Here is a 16,848-nt window from a genome sequence, read left to right as displayed (position 1 = left end):
CTTATTCAATAAGGCTTTTATATGATGTGTCAATATTGATAAATAAGCAGCATAACGTTTAAACCCTATGTTACACAGAGAAGATCAATATGGTATAAAACGCAGGTATATCAGATTCAGTAGGATTAGAAAAGTTTGCCCAAGAGCAAAAAACATTGTCATTTTATAGAGTATTCTATTAGTAGAATTTCCATTACAATAATATCCTCTGCTTTACAAAACCAGTAAGCGTGTTCTAATAGATTTTAATAGATTTGCACAGAGGAAGTTAAATTTTGTAAAGAAGAGAATATACAGTTACAAAAACCACAACACACTTAGGCTTTACTATATTAAGACCCTTTGTTATTGATATTTACCATTTCCCCCCCCAAAATTCCCAAGTTTTTGAAAAAGCCATTGTTCAGGTTTTACTGATTCCTCCTCCCCTCCCCTCCCTTCCCTTCCATTTTTGGGACCTGGGGAATTTTTGAAGGAGAAACAGCTTGGGCTGAGCTGAAGGGATGGAGTCAGGAGAGGGCTGCATCTGGTGGGGCGAGCAATCACAGGATATAGCCTTCTACTCCCCTCCTGACCCCAGCCCCTCAGGATGCCCCGTTCATTTCCCCTGCATGGGGGCTGGTGGAATGAGACAGGCAAGGAATCGGGCCCGCGCAGCTGAGACAACCCAACTACCGCAGGCAGTGGAAGGTTTCCTCAGCTGCCACATACAGAGAACACTGTCACTACCCGTTGTTTTCAGTTTTTGAACCAATTTGCTCACGCTTTTTAAATTTTTGAATAAAAACTGATAAATTCCTGGGAAATTTAAAACAAAAATAAATATAAAAAACAAAAGAGGCTTAGATGTTTACCAGCTCCCAAGCTTTGCACTATTGGGCACAATACAGGCTACAATGATTGAATACAGATTCTCTTTTTTCTGTTTATATTAGTCTGCCTTGCTAAATTATATTAGTCAACAATTTGTAAGTATAGGTTACAAAAACAGACTCATGAGGTGCATATACTAGTTTTCCTAAGGCCATTTTTAAATGAGCTACAATGGAGCCTGGAAATCTAGACATAATATGCACTACTCCTACTACTCCTCTGAGCATTCTGTGCCAAAAAATTAAAAACTCTGTGCACAGTATTTTAAAATTCTGCAAATTTTGTCTAAATAATACTACATAATCACGCCAGTTGCAATTATTTTGGTAATTTATTTCAAAATACCTGTCAGCAAGTATGTCTGTAACAATACAGACACTCAAAACTTCCCCCAGGAGTAGAGAGTTAAAGAAACACCTATGACAACCCAGTTCCTATTTCTCTGCCCCTTCCCTCCCCCAGAGCCCAGCCGGCCCAGATACCTGCACCCTCTTCCCCCCAGAACCCAGGCAAGGCCCCCCCCCTTGCCCAGACACCCACCTTCTCCCACCCCAGAGCCCAAAGATCCAGAGGGAGGAACAGCCTGATGCTGGGTCCCAGTCTTTCAGAGTTTGCTGTGCGCCGCCCTCTCCTCCCCTCAGGGCATGCTGGGAACTGAAGCTGCCAACTGAACCCTCTAGCTCTCTTCCCATCCCCCCAGCAGTGTCTTCTATGTGCAAGCTGGGCTCTGCGGGTCCAGCGGCCTCTAGTGGCAGCTAGCAGTACTGTAGCCCATTTCTGTGAGGGAAAGGAAATTCTGTGCGCATAACATTAATTTCTGCAAAATTCTGCAGTGGGCAGAATTCCCCCAGGAGTAACCTACTGACAATAGTTGAAATAATTATTTTAAAAATAAAACAGATTAAGGGCAGCTGGTACTGATTAAAACATCTTCTCTTTTCTAGATCAAAGTGTCTCCTGTTTGTGTTATAAATGAAACACTGACACTCCTTAGCCCATTGTCCCATGTTTGGATGTGGTTTAACTAGGCTGCAACTTTATTAACTCATCTGGGAACTATCCAACAATAACTCATGCTTCCAGGCTTTACCCTTCCTTAATCATTTCAACCTGACAGGGCTGCCATCAGTCCCCCTCCACTCCAAAGTTGGTCCAAGCCAGTTACTGAGACTCCATTGCCCTCCCCTCATATGAGAGTTAAGGGCCTGGGGAAAGGGGGTTGTCTCTAGATATTAGAAGCCTCAATCCCATTATCCGGCTTCTTTAGGGGATGCCTTCTCCTAAGCCCACTTTCAGTTTATCAGGGAACTGGACCCCCTATAGAATGAGTAGCTGCTCAGGACACTTGCATCCAGGCATGAGCGGAGACTCAGGACTGGAGGGACAGGATTTAGATCCCCTCCCACAGGTGCACAAGGGCCAATGAGTTACCTGAGCCCCTTGGGCCCACCCACCAGCTCAAGTGACGCCTTTTCATCCTCCAACTCTCAAGTGATGGGGAACTCTTAAAGAAGCCACTACCCTTTTCCCCCCTGCCAGTCTCAACATAAGACAATAAGAATGGCCCTACTGGGTCAGACCAAAGGTCCATCTAGCCCAGTATCCTGTCTTCTGACAGTGGCCAGTGCCAGGTGCCCCAGAGGGAATGAACAGAACCGGTAATCATCAAGTGATCCATCCCCCTGTCGCCCATTCCCAGCCTCTGGCAAACAGGGGGATAGAACAGAAGGCTGGGCAGCGTGCAGTGTAGATGTACCTCTAAAGGAATGTCATCAAGGTTCGGAGGCCTAAACTGGAGCCTACCATCTTTCTTTTAGACTGAATGTGTGCGCGTATGCCCATTATGCTGTCCTTCCTCTCTACTGCATTCTGATTTTGCTAAGCAGGTGGGGTATTAAAACATACTATACAGAAGTGCTCTCTCAAATGAGTTCTGAAAACAAAGCTTCTCGAATATTTTGGTGCCATCAACCTGGTCACAAGAACAAAATAGGCAGGCAGAGTAGAAGGGTGGTATAATATCTGCACTGACAAAACACATCCTGGAACGGCATAGAAACAAGCACCCTGGATTTGTCGTCTGTTCCGCAAAAGATGATTGATGTTAGAAATTGTGCTGCTCTGGCTTCTGAATAGGCAAACGTTTTAGTATCAGCTGAAGAGTATTTAAAAAAAAAAATCTCCTTTTTTTATAGTAGGTAAAATTCTGGGCAGTTTAGCCTTGACAGTGTACCCTTTACAAATAACTCAATAGAAGGGACCATCACTGTAATGGGAAAAACATTTGATCAGCACATCACATTGCTGTCACACTCTGATCAGACTCACTCTTGGTGCGGTGCTCCTGTCTTCGTCAGCAAGGTCAGCACAAAGAACATGAAAATGACAAAAACTGCCAGACCGACCCAAAATCCAATCACGATGGAATCTGCAGGAGAGAGGTAATAAATTGATTAGTGTTCCACCTTCGCTTGTAAACAGGTTCCATTCCACATAATGTGTCATGACTCAGAGTTCAGAAAGGCTTTGTTTCTTATTACAAGACACATTCAACATCCTGACCGGTCAATGTACCGGGCACTATGTCTCTGGAAAAAGCCAATGGATATAAAAGTGACTAGTTCAGCATCAGATACATCAAGCATGCACAGCACTGAATGCAGAAACACTGACTAATTCAATTAGAGTCACCTCATCTTTGATGCAGTACCTTATGTGAAAATCATCATCTATAATTTTTAGAAACTCTAATGATGTTTTACTACTGACAGCATCCAAGCACGGATGTCTCTCAAACTGAAGTCCCCCGTAACACCACCATTTTTCTTCCCACACAAGTACTTGCGGAGTAACTCAGTGTTCTCTGGTTTGATCTGATGATCTGTAACAAACCCCACACTAGTACCCTCTCCTGGGCTTTGTTAGTTGGGACATTGATCCACATACACTCAAGAACGTTCAGCTCGAACAGCCACATCTTGTTCTTAAAACAGCTTGTTCTAAAGTGGGCTACTTAATCACGGTGGTGGATCTGCCACTTTGAGTCTCAGTTAGATGATCCAGATGTTTTCCAAAGCCAATGACGGGGCAGACAAGTGTTACTGTCAGTATCACTGTGGATCTCCCCAAGAAACAGAGCCAGTGTCCTCCAAGTTTTGTTTGGATGTCACAGGTACAGAGAAGGGCTACTAGGATGATCCGAGGAATGGAAAACTTGTCTTATGAAAGGAGACTCAGGGAGCTTGGCTTGTTTAGCCTAACTAAAAGAAGGTTGAGGGGAGATATGATTGCTCTCTATAAATATATCAGAGGGATAAATACCAGAGAGGGAGAGGAATTATTTAAACTCAATACCAATGTGGACACAAGAACAAATGGATATAAACTGGCCACTAGGAAATTTAGATTAGAAATTAGACGAAGGTTTCTAACCATCAGAGGAGTGAAGTTTTGGAATAGCCTTCCGAGGGAAGTAGTGGGGGCAAAAGATCTATCTTGCTTTAAGATTAAACTCGATAAGTTTATGGAGGAGATGGTATGATGGGATAACATGGTTTTGGTAATTAAATATTCATGGTAAATAGGCCCAATGGCCTGTGATGGGTTTTTAGATGGGGTAAGATCCAAGTTACCCGGGAAAGAATTTTCTGTAGTATCTGGCTGATGAATCTTGCCCATATGCTCAGGGTTTAGCTGATCGCCATATTTGGGGTCGGGAAGGAATTTTCCTCCAGGGCAGATTGGAAGGCCCTGGAGGTTTTTCGCCTTCCTCTGTAGCATGGGGCACGGGTCACTTGCTGGAGGATTCTCTGCTCCTTGAGGTCTTCAAACTACAATTTGAGGACTTCAATAGCACAGATATAGGTGTGAGGTCTTTTTTAGGAGTGGTGGGTGAAATTCTGTGGCCTGCATTGTGCAGGAGGTCAGACTAGATGATCATAATGGTCCCTTCTGACCTAAATATCTATGAATCTATGAATATAGGATTTGCTATACCAGGTGAGGTCAGAAGTCCACCTATTTCAATATTCCCTCTAACAGTGTCCAGATCCAGATGTTTCAGAGGAAGGTGCAAGAAACTGACAGTGAACGATAACCTGTCCCATTAGGGGATGGCCTATGGCCTGAAGCACAAAGGTTTGTATCCCTTCTAAATTTTATCTTTCTTCCTTTCTAATGTAACAGAAGTTGTCAACCATATAAATGTTTAAAGCCTTTTTGGAATACTACTAAGCTCTTGGCCTCAATGATAGTTAGTGGCCATGGCTAGATTCTGAGGTATCCCTCAGCACTGCTTGGCTCAGTGTGAGGCATATTAGGCGTTCTACTACATTTCTCTCCCTCCCAGATCCTCAAGGCAGGCTTTGGACTGTTATAACTTGTGCAAACTGAAATGGGTACCGCAGCCCATTCTGCCAGCCCAGGATCACTAGAATTCAGTAGAAAACAAACATACCAGGAAGACACCACAACTTTGTCAACAACCTTATTCCTATAGTCACGAAGAGACTGATCCAGTGACTACTGAAGTCAATGGGAGTCTCTTCACAGACTTTAATGAATATTGGACCTAGCTCAAAGGCCGCAGCACATACACACACAAAAAATCTTCAGCTCTTGCAGCTGTTAATATCCCCCTAATGAGTGGCGATATAACCAGACTCCAGTTCCATAGATTTTAAATACAGAGGGAAAAAAGAAGGAAAACAGACAAAGCATTAACAGTACAAGCATGACTTCATATAAAAAAGTGATTTCAAACTGAATTGCCTTTCGGAAAATGATGAATATTTATGGAAACCTAAAGCTGCACAGTGGTTAAAATACAGGCGCCAGTTGCCTGGAGGATTTCTACATACGCTTTCCAAATTTAATTGGTAGTTGAAAAAAATACATTGTTCCCTTCACCCAACTGGGAGTAGTGAAAAGTAATGAAATACTAAATAATTGCTCTACGAAGCCTGCAGGGCTTTCAATTGCATTATCACTATGGGATAGGATTTTTCCTGTTTTACTAGATATTCTCCCCTTTTCTACTCCCCCAGCTACACCAAACATATGCCAGCTAAGCCATTTTAAAAATGGAGGACCTCCCCCTCAATCACACAAAAAGAATTCAAGTATATCTAGCCACGACCCTTACCTGCCTTCCCTTACATCCCTTTACACTCTCATAACACCTTAAAAGCTGTAGAATTCCATTGGGAAGACTTCACCCACAAGTCTCAAGATGCAGAGAGAATGAAGGGTTGTTCCAAATTTGCTTCTTTATCTGCATCTGCCAGAAGTCACAGTGCTCCTCCACTGACTGCTACATCTTGACACCATGAACCACATATACACAATTTAAGTGACTAATGGCCAAATTCTGTGTTCAGTTGCACCAGTGTAACCTCAGTGAATTCACTGGGGTTGCACTGATATACCAAAAGTTGAATTTGGCCCTATATTTTAAGGTGTGTGAGAAAGCCTGGTCACTTAGTATCTTTTAATAATTTGTAGCAGAAAGTCCGAACCAACTGACAGATACATACGCTAGGAACTAGGAAATTAAAATTAGAGACAAGTCCAGGCTTCAAGGTTCAGAGCTGGCTCTGAAAGCCATAATGCTCAGAAGGGTTCCAACCCAGTTCATTACAGAGATGGGGCTACTGATATTTGGGTGTTGGTTAGAATTCCCACTTCACCACCTACTAACGTGCAGGTGTTCTGAGATCCAGGCTTTTGTCCTGGGGCCCATCTTTAATTAAAATATTTACTCCTTTTGTTTACGGTTTCACATTTTTGTACCCCTGACTCAAGGGTTAAGTTCCGCCTGCATTAAGGAGTCATAAGGTAGCTTGCATTAAAAGGGAACTGCAAGACAGACATCTTAGTTAAAAAGGCTGATAAATTTGGCAGTCATAAAATTAACAAATTTTTTTGAGGGGAAGGAGGGAGATAATGGGATTGAGTATATTTGAGAGCTTAAAAGCACCGTTACTGGAGGTTATAAGAGAAAACACTTAGCACGCCCTACAAAAGGAACTGGCAAAGATTTAATCACACCATTGTTACCTCCCACAATTTCTGCCTAACTGCTACTACCTTGAAAGAGGACATATTCCTTATTAGCATTAAACAGATTCCATTAAACCATTTGCAAGAACATTAGTAGTAGTATCCACTGTTATTAGTTATTAACAGCTACCTGGCATGACGGTGATCATGACTTGTGTTAATATATTCCGTGCAAAGAACTAATGTTTAATTCCATATTGTTTTAGACCACAGGTAAGCAAATTGGCAGACATACCACAGTTGGCATCCATTTTTCATAGTGTAATGCTCCAGGTTATTCAAGTATAGCCTATCTGCTAATAACGTCAAGGTTTCTAGATTAATTTGGCTATGATCATTGTTTGGAATCAAGCACATTAGTATGAATTCAATATATAACTGTTCCCAAGATGTGTCTCCCCCTTCACCAAGGGATAACTAACTCATTGTAACCAGCTCCAACAGCCATCACTATTAATAAACTAATGAGGAAAGAGGACAGGTGCCAGGGGAAGCATTAATCCAGTCCGCTCTCTAATTCTTCTTAAGGTAGTGGTAACTCTGAAAACTACTCCCATTAACTGGGACATCCTGCAGCACCACCTTTGGTTGTTTAAAAAAGGCTGGGGTGTTCTTTGTTGTTTTGTTTTGTTTTTTAGGGGGTGTAGGGGAGGGGTTGGTGCTTGAACTTTCCATATAAATCCACCTTTGGGCAGAGACCAACACTGGGAAGATTTCATGCTGAAATGTGAAATTCTGTCAATCTGTTTCTTCACTTCAGCAGGTGGGTATTGTAGTTGTACCCACCTGCTGAAGTGAAGAAACAGATTGACAAAGCCAGAAGAGTACCCAGAAGTCACCCACTACAGGACAGGCCCAACAAAGAAAATAACAGAACGCCACTAGCCATCACCTTCAGCCCCCAACTAAAACCTCTCCAATGCATTATCAAGAATGTACAACCTATCCTGAAGGACGACCCATCACTCTCACAAATCTTGGGAGACAGGCCAGTCCTTGCCTACAGACAGCCCCCCAACCTGAAGCAAATACTCACCAGCAACTACATACCACACAACAGAACCACTAACCCAGGAACCTATCCTTGCAACAAAGCCCGTTGCCACTGTGCCCACATATCTATTCAGGGGACACCATCACAGGGCCTAATAACATCAGCCACACTATCAGAGGCTCGTTCACCTGCACATCCACCAATGTGATATATGCCATCATGTGCCAGCAATGCCACTCTGCCATGTACATTGGTCAAACTGGACAGTCTCTACGTAAAAGAATAAATGGACACAAATCAGATGTCAAGAATTATTACATTCATAAACCAGTCGGAGAACACTTCAATCTCTCTGGTCACGCGATTACAGACATGAAAGTTGTGATATTACAACAAAAAAATTTCAAAACCAGACTCCAGCGACAGACTGCTGAATTGGAATTCATTTGCAAATTGGATACAATTAACTGAGGCTTGAATAGAGACTGGGAGTGGCTAAGTCGGCGCAAGTGGTGTTCTCCCCGTAGAAGGAAAAGGCTGGGGCAGGGACCGTCGAATCGTGGAAGTCAACGAATGGCTACGCAGGTGGTGTCGGAGAGAAGGCTTTGGATTCTTTGACCATGGGATGGTGTTCCATGAAGGAGGAGTGCTGGGCAGAGATGGGCTCCATCTTACGAAGAGAGGGAAGAGCATCTTTGCGAGCAGGCTGGCTAACCTAGTGAGGAGGGCTTTAAACTAGGTTCACCGGGGGAAGGAGACCAAAGCCCTGAGGTAAGTGGGAAAGCGGTATACCGGGAGGAAGCACAGGCAGGAATGTCTGTGAGGGGAGGGCTTCTGCCTCATACTGAGAATGAGGGGCGATCAACAGGTTATCTCAAGTGCTTATATACGAATGCACAAAGCCTTGGAAACAAGCAGGGAGAACTGGAGGTCCTGGTGATGTCAAGGAATTATGACGTGATTGGAATAACAGAGACTTGGTGGGATAACTCACATGACTGGAGTACTGTCATGGATGGTTATAAACTGTTCAGAAAGGACAGGCAGGGCAGAAAAGGTGGGGGAGTAGCACTGTATGTAAGGGAGAAGTATGACTGCTCAGAGCTCCGGTACAAAACTGCAGAAAAACCTGAGTGTCTCTGGATTAAGTTTAGAAGAGTGATGTAGTGGTGGGAGTCTGCTATAGACCACCGGACCAGGGGGATGAGGTGGATGAGGCTTTCTTCTGGCAACTCGCAGAAGCTACTAGATCGCACGCCCTGGTTCTCATGGGTGACTTTAATTTTCCTGGTATCTGCTGGGAGAGCAATACAGCGGTGCATAGACAATCCAGGAAGTTTTTGGAAAGCGTAGGGGACAATTTCCTGGTGCAAGTGCTAGACGAGCCAACTAGGGGGGGAGCTTTTCTTGACCTGCTGCTCACAAACAGGGAAGAATTAGTGAGGGAAGCAAAAGTGGATGGGAATCTGGGAGGCAGTGACCATGAGTTGGTTGAGTTCAGGATCCTGACATAGGGAAGAAAGGTAAGCAGCAGGATACGGACCCTGGACTTCAGGAAAGCAGACTTCGACTCCCTCAGGGAACGGATGGGTAGGATCCCTTGGGGGACTAACATGAAGGGGAAAGGAGTCCAGGAGAGCTGGCTGCATTTCAAGGAATCCCTGTTGAGGTTACAGGGACAAACCATCCCAATGAGTCAAGAGAATAGTAAATATGGCAGGCGACCAGCTTGGCTTAACGGTGAAATCCTACGGATCTTAAACATAAAAAAGAAGCTTACAAGAAGTGGAAGGTTGGACATATGACCAGGGAAGAGTATAAAAATATTGCTCGGGCATGTAGGAATGAAATCAGGAGGGCCAAATCGCACCTGGAGCTGCAGCTAGCAAGAGATGTCAAGAGTAACAAGAAGGGTTTCTTCAGGTATGTTGGCAACAAGAAGAAAGCGGAGGGTGTGGGCCCCTTACTGAATGGGGGAGGCAACCTACTGACAGAAGATGTGGAAAAAGCTAATGTACTCAATGCTTTTTTTGCCTCTGTCTTCACTAACAAGGACAGCTCCCAGACTGCTGCGCTGGGCATCACAACATGGGGAGTAGATGGCCAGCCCTCTGTGGAGAAAGAGGTGGTTAGGGACTATTTAGAAAAGCTGGACGTGCACAAGTCCATGGGGCCGGACGAGTTGCATCCGAGAGTGCTAAAGGAATTGGCGGTTGTGATTGCAGAGCCATTGGCCATTATCTTTGAAAACTCGTGGCGAACGGGGGAAGTCCCAGATGACTGGAAAAAGGCTAACGTAGTGCCAATCTTTAAAAAAGGGAAGAAGGAGGATCCTGGGAACTACAGGCCAGTCAGCCTCACCTCGGTCCCCGGAAAAATCATGGAGCAGGTCCTCAAAGAATCAATCCTGAAGCACTTACATGAGAGGAAAGTGATCAGGAACAGTCAGCATGGATTCACCAAGGGAAGGTCATGCCTGACTAATCTAATCGCCTTCTATGATGAGATTACTGGTTCTGTGGATGAAGGGAAAGCAGTGGATGTATTGTTTCTTGACTTTAGCAAAGCTTTTGACACGGTCTCCCACAGTATTCTTGTCAGCAAGTTAAAGAAGTATGGGCTGGATGAATGCACTATAAGGTGGGTAGAAAGTTGGCTAGATTGTCAGGCTCAACGGGTAGTGATCAATGGCTCCATGTCTAGTTGGCAACCAGTGTCAAGTGGAGCGCCCCAGGGGTCGGTCCGGGGGCCGGCTTTGTTCAATATCTTCATAAATGATCTGGAGGATGGTGTGGATTGCACTCTCAGCAAATTTGCGGATGATACTAAAGTGGGAGGAGTGGTAGATACGCTGGAGGGCAGGGATAGGATACAGAGGGACCTAGACAAATTGGAGGATTGGGCCAAAAGAAATCTGATGAGGTTCAATAAGGATAAGTGCAGGGTCCTGCACTCAGGACGGAAGAACCCAATGCACAGCTACAGACTAGGGACCGAATGGCTAAGCAGCAGTTCTGCAGAAAAGGACCTAGGGGTTACAGTGGACAAGAAGCTGGATATGAGTCAGCAGTGTGCCCTTGTTGCCAAGAAGGCCAATGGCATTTTGGGATGTATAAGTAGGGGCACAGCGAGCAGATCGAGGGACGTGATCGTTCCCCTCTATTCGACATTGGTGAGGCCTCATCTGGAGTACTGTGTCCAGTTTTGGGCCCCACACTACAAGAAGGATGTGGAAAAATTGGAGAGAGTCCAGTGAAGGGCAACAAAAATGATTAGGGGTCTGGAACACATGACTTATGAGGAGAGGCTGAGGGAACTGGGATTGTTTAGTCTGTGGAAGAGAAGAATGAGGGGGGATTTGATAGCTGCTTTCAACTACCTGAGAGGTGGTTCCAGAGAGGATGGTTCTAGACTATTCTCAGTGGTAGAAGAGGACAGGACAAGGAGTAATGGTCTCAAGTTGCAGTGGGGATGGTTTAGGTTGGATATTAGGAAAAACTTTTTCACTAGGAGGGTGGTGAAACACTGGAATGCGTTACCTAGGGAGGTGGTAGAATCTCCTTCCTTAGAAGTTAAGGTCAGGCTTGAGAAAGCCCTGGCTGGGATGATTTAATTGGGGATTGGTCCTGCTTTGAGCAGGGGGTTGGACTAGATGACCTCCTGAGGTCCCTTCCAACCCTGATATTCTATGATTCTTAAGTCATTATGCAAGGTAAGCTATTTCCCCTTGTTTTTTCCTACCCCTTCCCCACCCCCCGTTCCTCAGACGTTCTTGTTAAACCCTGGATTTGTGCTGGAAATGGCCCACCTTGATTATCATACACATTGTAAGGAGAATGATCACTTTAGATAAGCTATTACCAGCAGGAGAGTGGGGTGGGGAAAGAAAACCTTTTGAAGTGATAAACACTCATTTTTTCATGGTCTATGTGTATAAAAACATCCTCACTGCATTTTCCACTTTTATGCATCAGATGAAGTGAGCTGTAGCTCACGAAAGCTTATGCTCAAATAAATTGGTTAGTCTCTAAGGTGCCACAAGTACTCCTTTTCTTTTTACTTTTGTCAAATATCTAGTCTTTTAAAAAATAAAAAACAATTGAGTCATAAGGGTCTGACAATGACAGTAGGCACAGTGAAGCATGCTATAATTAAGGCTGAAACCCAAGTTCAGATATAGCCCTCTCCCTTTAAAGGTGTTTATATTCCCTGGAAAACAAGTTTTGTTGAACACTTTGGCATCCATCCACCCAGGTACTTATATGGCCCTCAACACTGTAATACCAAAGCACCTACTCTTATCTAGATGCCCCTATGCACCCACATTAATGTTGCTTTCCGAAGCTTTTCCTGCAGTGGGCAGGAACCTAGTGCATATTTTACCTCTGTAATACAGTCCTGTAGCCTTAACATTCTACCTGTCTTGCAGCTGATTTCCTGGCCAGAGGGCGAATTCTACTGAATACAGAGGAGTTGCCATTAAAACCTTCATGCAAGACAGGTAGGTAGAACTTTAAGCCTCTAGGACTTTTCTCTACACAGCCATGTCAGAGACATTGAGAATTACAGTATGACCATGCATTAGTCAGATTCTGTAAAACCAGAATCAAGTCCACTGACTAGACTTTGTATGTTTCCCAGCTGTACTACCTTGTATTTGTTCAAGTTGAAACTCATTTTATTTCTAACCTCTCCGCTACACCTTTATATGATTTTTTTTGTTTGAATTGCTGGTTGACAACTCTCACATCAGTATAATATGGGACTAAGAATTTTGTTTAGCCCACTCCAGATCAAGATGTTAAATAATAACAAACCTAATGCAGATCTCTGCAATAGCCTACTATACAGCTCCTTACATTGATATATTCCTATTTATCAAATAATGTTTCAAAACAGGTTACAGGAAGACTGTAGAACACATAGGACATTGATTCCATTCTGATTAAAACTGCATAAATATGAAATACATGACATTTCATATTGATTCAGCATGCTGCCTGGAACGGGCTGTTCTCCTTATCCCCCACTACTTAATTATACTTACAATAGTTTATGGTGAATTTGATCCTTCTGACTAATGACTAAATACAAACCTATGGTTTGTACACTATAAACTGGTTCTAAAATTTAAAAAGTTCCCTCTATTTGTTTTATATAATTGATTTATAACAAGCAGTGCAGATTATGATGCTGACATGGAGAACGGAAACAAGCTGACACTGCCAGTATCTTTGACACAAGCCACCAAACAGCTTTCAGAGGGAAACATCCATCACTACCAGTAAGCCCGATCTCTGTATTCTATTTCCATCCCCTGAACCCTTGAGACCCATACACACTTGTTTGATCTTTTCTTATTTACATATACTTGTTTTAATGCTCACCACTATTAGCAAACATATAATGATAAAGGTCTCACCTGAAAGAATTTTCTAAATTGGTTTTAAACCTTTTAATGGTTTTTCAGATATATTTTAACAAGAACAAAGCAGCCATGTTTCTTTTGTTATCAGTGAGAACTTTTTTATTCTCCATAAAGCAACTGGATGTTGCAGTGGATCATAAAGCATGGGGAAATTTCTATTTGAACCAAAGAACTGGTATCCAGGATATCCCAAACTACTGATACGCATAAGAAAAAAAAAATACTTCAACAAAGAGAAATCAATGAAGCTATTAATTCAAGGAGTTGTGTGTGGGATAATCAATTCACAGAAAAAGATTTTTGAAAAGCTATCCATTAAGAATACAGGAACTTCAAAGCATAGAATACAGAACTGCCAGATAGGACTTACATTTATGAGCTTTCAGTCCTTCAAAGGAAACTGGTCCGTACTCATAGTACTCATACTCCCAAGTGTAATCAGAGTTAGACAAAGCCTGCTGAGATGTTCGGTTGGAAATTAACCTATGGGCAGACATCACTAACCTGTACAGACATAAAATGTGAACACAAAACATGTTAGTATATAGAAATATTTCTAACACTGTCTTTATATGTTTTTATAATCATGCGCCATCTTTTGGCTTTCCCCCTCCTCTGTCCCTTTCATAAGCAATGCCCCACCCTTGCATAAAGAGCCATATCCCACCTGTTCCTTTCAAAGCCAATTCCACCACTCCTTCAGATAGAGCCATCATGTTCCATCCCATTCCTTCCCTGCCCTATCCCTTCTCCAGGCAAATCACCAACCTGCGTAGAGCTTCCTTTTAATAGAAAGGTGGAATATATGAGGATCTCCACAGAATGTTCCTATTAACACACACAAGTATCAGAGCACATCACTCAGACAGAACATGCCTCCCCTAGGCCGAATACAGTAAATACAAATGATCATCAGGAATGGGAGTCCAGAGGTTTAGGGAGTGTCGTCTTATGGTATGTTTACATTACAAGCATTACAGCGGCACAGTTGTGGCTATGCCCCTATGGCAGTGGTGGACAAACTACGGCCCGGGGGTTGCATCTGGTCCTCCAGGCGTTTTAATCCAGCCCTCGAGCACCCGCCGGGGAGCGGAGTCTGAGGCTTGCCCTGTTCCAGTGCTTGCCCCGCTCTGGTGCTCCAGCTGGGGAGTGGAGTCTGGGGCTTTCCCCATTCCACGCAGCTCCCAGAAGCAGCGGGATGTCCCCCCTCTGGCTCCTATGTGTAGGGGCAGCCAGGGGGCTCCACACACTGCCCCTGCCCTAAGCGCTGCCCTGCAGCTCCCATTGGGCAGGGAACCACAGCCAATGGGAGCTGCAGGGGCAGCACCTGTGGACAGGGCAGCGCGCAGAGCTGTCTGACTGTGCGTCCTCCATGTAGGAACCGGAAGGGAGACATGCCACTGTTTCTGGGAGCTGCTTGAGGTAAGCGCCCCCCGGAGCCTGCTCCCCAACCCCCTGCCCCAGCCCGGATATCCTTCCTGCCCTCCAAACCTCTCAGTCCCAGCCCTAAGCACCTTCCTGCACCTCCAACCCCTCATCCCCAGCCCCACCCCAGAGTATGCACCCCCAGCCGGAGCCCTCCTGCACCCTAACCCCCAATTTTATGAGCATTCATGGCCCGCCGTACAGTTTCCATACCCAGATGTTGCCCTCGGGCCAAAAAGTTTGCCCACCCCTGCCCTATGGTGTAGGCAGAGAGACAGTTTCTATCACTGTCGTAAACCTACCCCCTCAAGAGGCAGTAGCTAGGTTCTTCCATCAATCTAGCAGTTCCTACACCAGAGCTTAGGAACTGTTCACACCTCTGAGCAATGTAAACAGGCCTACCTAAATTTTAGCGTGGTGTAGACCAGGTCTCAATTGCACCAGGCTTTGTTTTCGGTAGGTCTCTACAACAAGAAAATATAAAATCAAGCCTAATAATCATTCTAAAGGAAAATTTCTGATCAGTTATAAATATTGTGGAGTGGGAGAGGAGTTTTTTCAGATGGGGAAGGAAAAAGTCCTTTTTTTAAAACAGGTTCAGTTTTCACATTATGGCCCCAATCCAGCAAAGTGCTTATTTTAAACACTTGAATAGACACATGGAAGTCAAAGTCCAGCATGTGCTTTAATTGCTGAATTAGGCCCTTTGTGTATTTTGTAATTTTTTGCCTCGTGCAATAGATAAAACAAAATAAAGTGAGATAGTCCCTTTAAAACTCACAGAGGTGCACATTTTAAAGAAATGTACAAGAAAGATTATTTTGTATTTTAACAAAAAGATCTGAAAGCCAACTCCCGTCATGATAAAAAAAAAAATATAATCTGTAGACTTCCAGAGCATTAATTCAGTGTCGCTATTCCAAAGAAAGTTGGCACTCTGTGTTCATTTTGATATATAGCTCTAATAGTAAGCCATGTATGATTTTAACCAACATAAGATTCCACTGGTTTTAGGAGCTAAAAACTGAATCCAAGTAGGGAGCTGACTCATCTTTGAAATAAATGATATAATCATGAAACCATGATTTAAATACCATGTTTTAAATGGAAAGAGGTTTTAAATTGTCATGCTTTTACTGTAAAAAAAATCCTTTGGTCAATCATTCATATTTGCTGTACTGTTTTGGTGCTATTTAAAAAGCAGATAAGCTGAAAATAATTCATACACTGCACAAAAGATTCAATAATGTATCAAAGATTTAAATTCATGATCCATCCTTTACTCACATGGAGCAGTTGCTTTGGCTTCAATATACTGCTTATATGAGTAAGGGTAGCAGGACATAGTGCTTACTTTGGCTTCAATCCTCCAATGGAAATCAAAAGGGTTCCACATGGGAGTAGAGGTTTGCCTGCATGCATCGCATTGCAGGATCAGGATAGTACATTGTTACAAGTATGTTAATTGTTCTTTCAGTTTTAGGTAATTTCCTACAATACGCACATACTGCAAAACAAAGCACAAAGAGAGAGTTGCCTGCATCTATTCTAATAGCTAAGACTTCTACTAAATTTCTGAAGTATTAAGAAAAAGGACTAAGCATTTTTAAGGGTTATACAGGAATAACAGAAGGAACAAATGTTTGTTCAAAAAACCACCCCACTCATCTTGCCAAGCGTAAGCTTTGAAAATGAGGCAAACTTTCCATCCCTGAGATTCTCACAAACGTGTCTGCATCACAGATCATATTGTACCACCTGGCCAAAAATGTCCATATTCAAACAAGCACTCCCTTATAATGATGCACATGTTATTCTAATTCTGGGTGATGGGAAGTATCAGTGGATCATTGGGAACCTCAGTTCCTTAGTCTTGGTACCTTTTTCTTTAGATTTAGACGGGAGGGAAATACAACTTGCTGAATCCAAAAGAGCAGGAGGATAGTGAGTGGGCAGAATAATAGCTACCCCTCAAAAATGCTGGAGACAGTGCACGTTCTGTTCTTTCATGACAGTCAGGTAGACTGCTGTGCTCTATCTCCCCCTCTTGGGCCACAACCAGAGATAT

The 16,848-nt window shown here is 43.5% G+C and overlaps 1 protein-coding gene across 9 annotated transcripts in view; it reads right to left on the bottom strand.

Annotated features, from left to right (window-relative positions):
- MRAP2 (melanocortin 2 receptor accessory protein 2) overlaps positions 1–16,848 on the bottom strand; it is a 47,282-nt gene that overhangs the window by 16,507 nt on the left and 13,927 nt on the right. For 5 of the 9 annotated variants that reach the window (XM_084622789.1, XM_084622790.1, XM_084622787.1 and 2 more), the window contains 4 exons: positions 15,183–15,244; positions 14,023–14,137; positions 13,726–13,859; positions 3,202–3,301 (listed from right to left, as the gene is read on the bottom strand). In XM_084622789.1, the coding sequence (XP_084478915.1) occupies positions 3,202–3,301; positions 13,726–13,852 (227 nt within the window). In that variant the 5' untranslated portion in view covers positions 13,853–13,859; positions 14,023–14,137; positions 15,183–15,244. The remainder of the gene's footprint in view (positions 1–3,201; positions 3,302–13,725; positions 13,860–14,022; positions 14,138–15,182; positions 15,245–16,848) is intronic. The other 4 variants (XM_084622791.1, XM_084622786.1, XM_084622792.1 and 1 more) reach the window with 2 other exon arrangements.

Source organism: Lepidochelys olivacea (assembly GCF_965140295.1).
Source record: "Lepidochelys olivacea isolate rLepOli2 genome assembly, chromosome: 3".
In the NCBI taxonomy this organism is placed as follows: Eukaryota; Metazoa; Chordata; order Testudines; family Cheloniidae; genus Lepidochelys; species Lepidochelys olivacea.
This window is presented reverse-complemented; position numbering and strand designations above follow the sequence as displayed.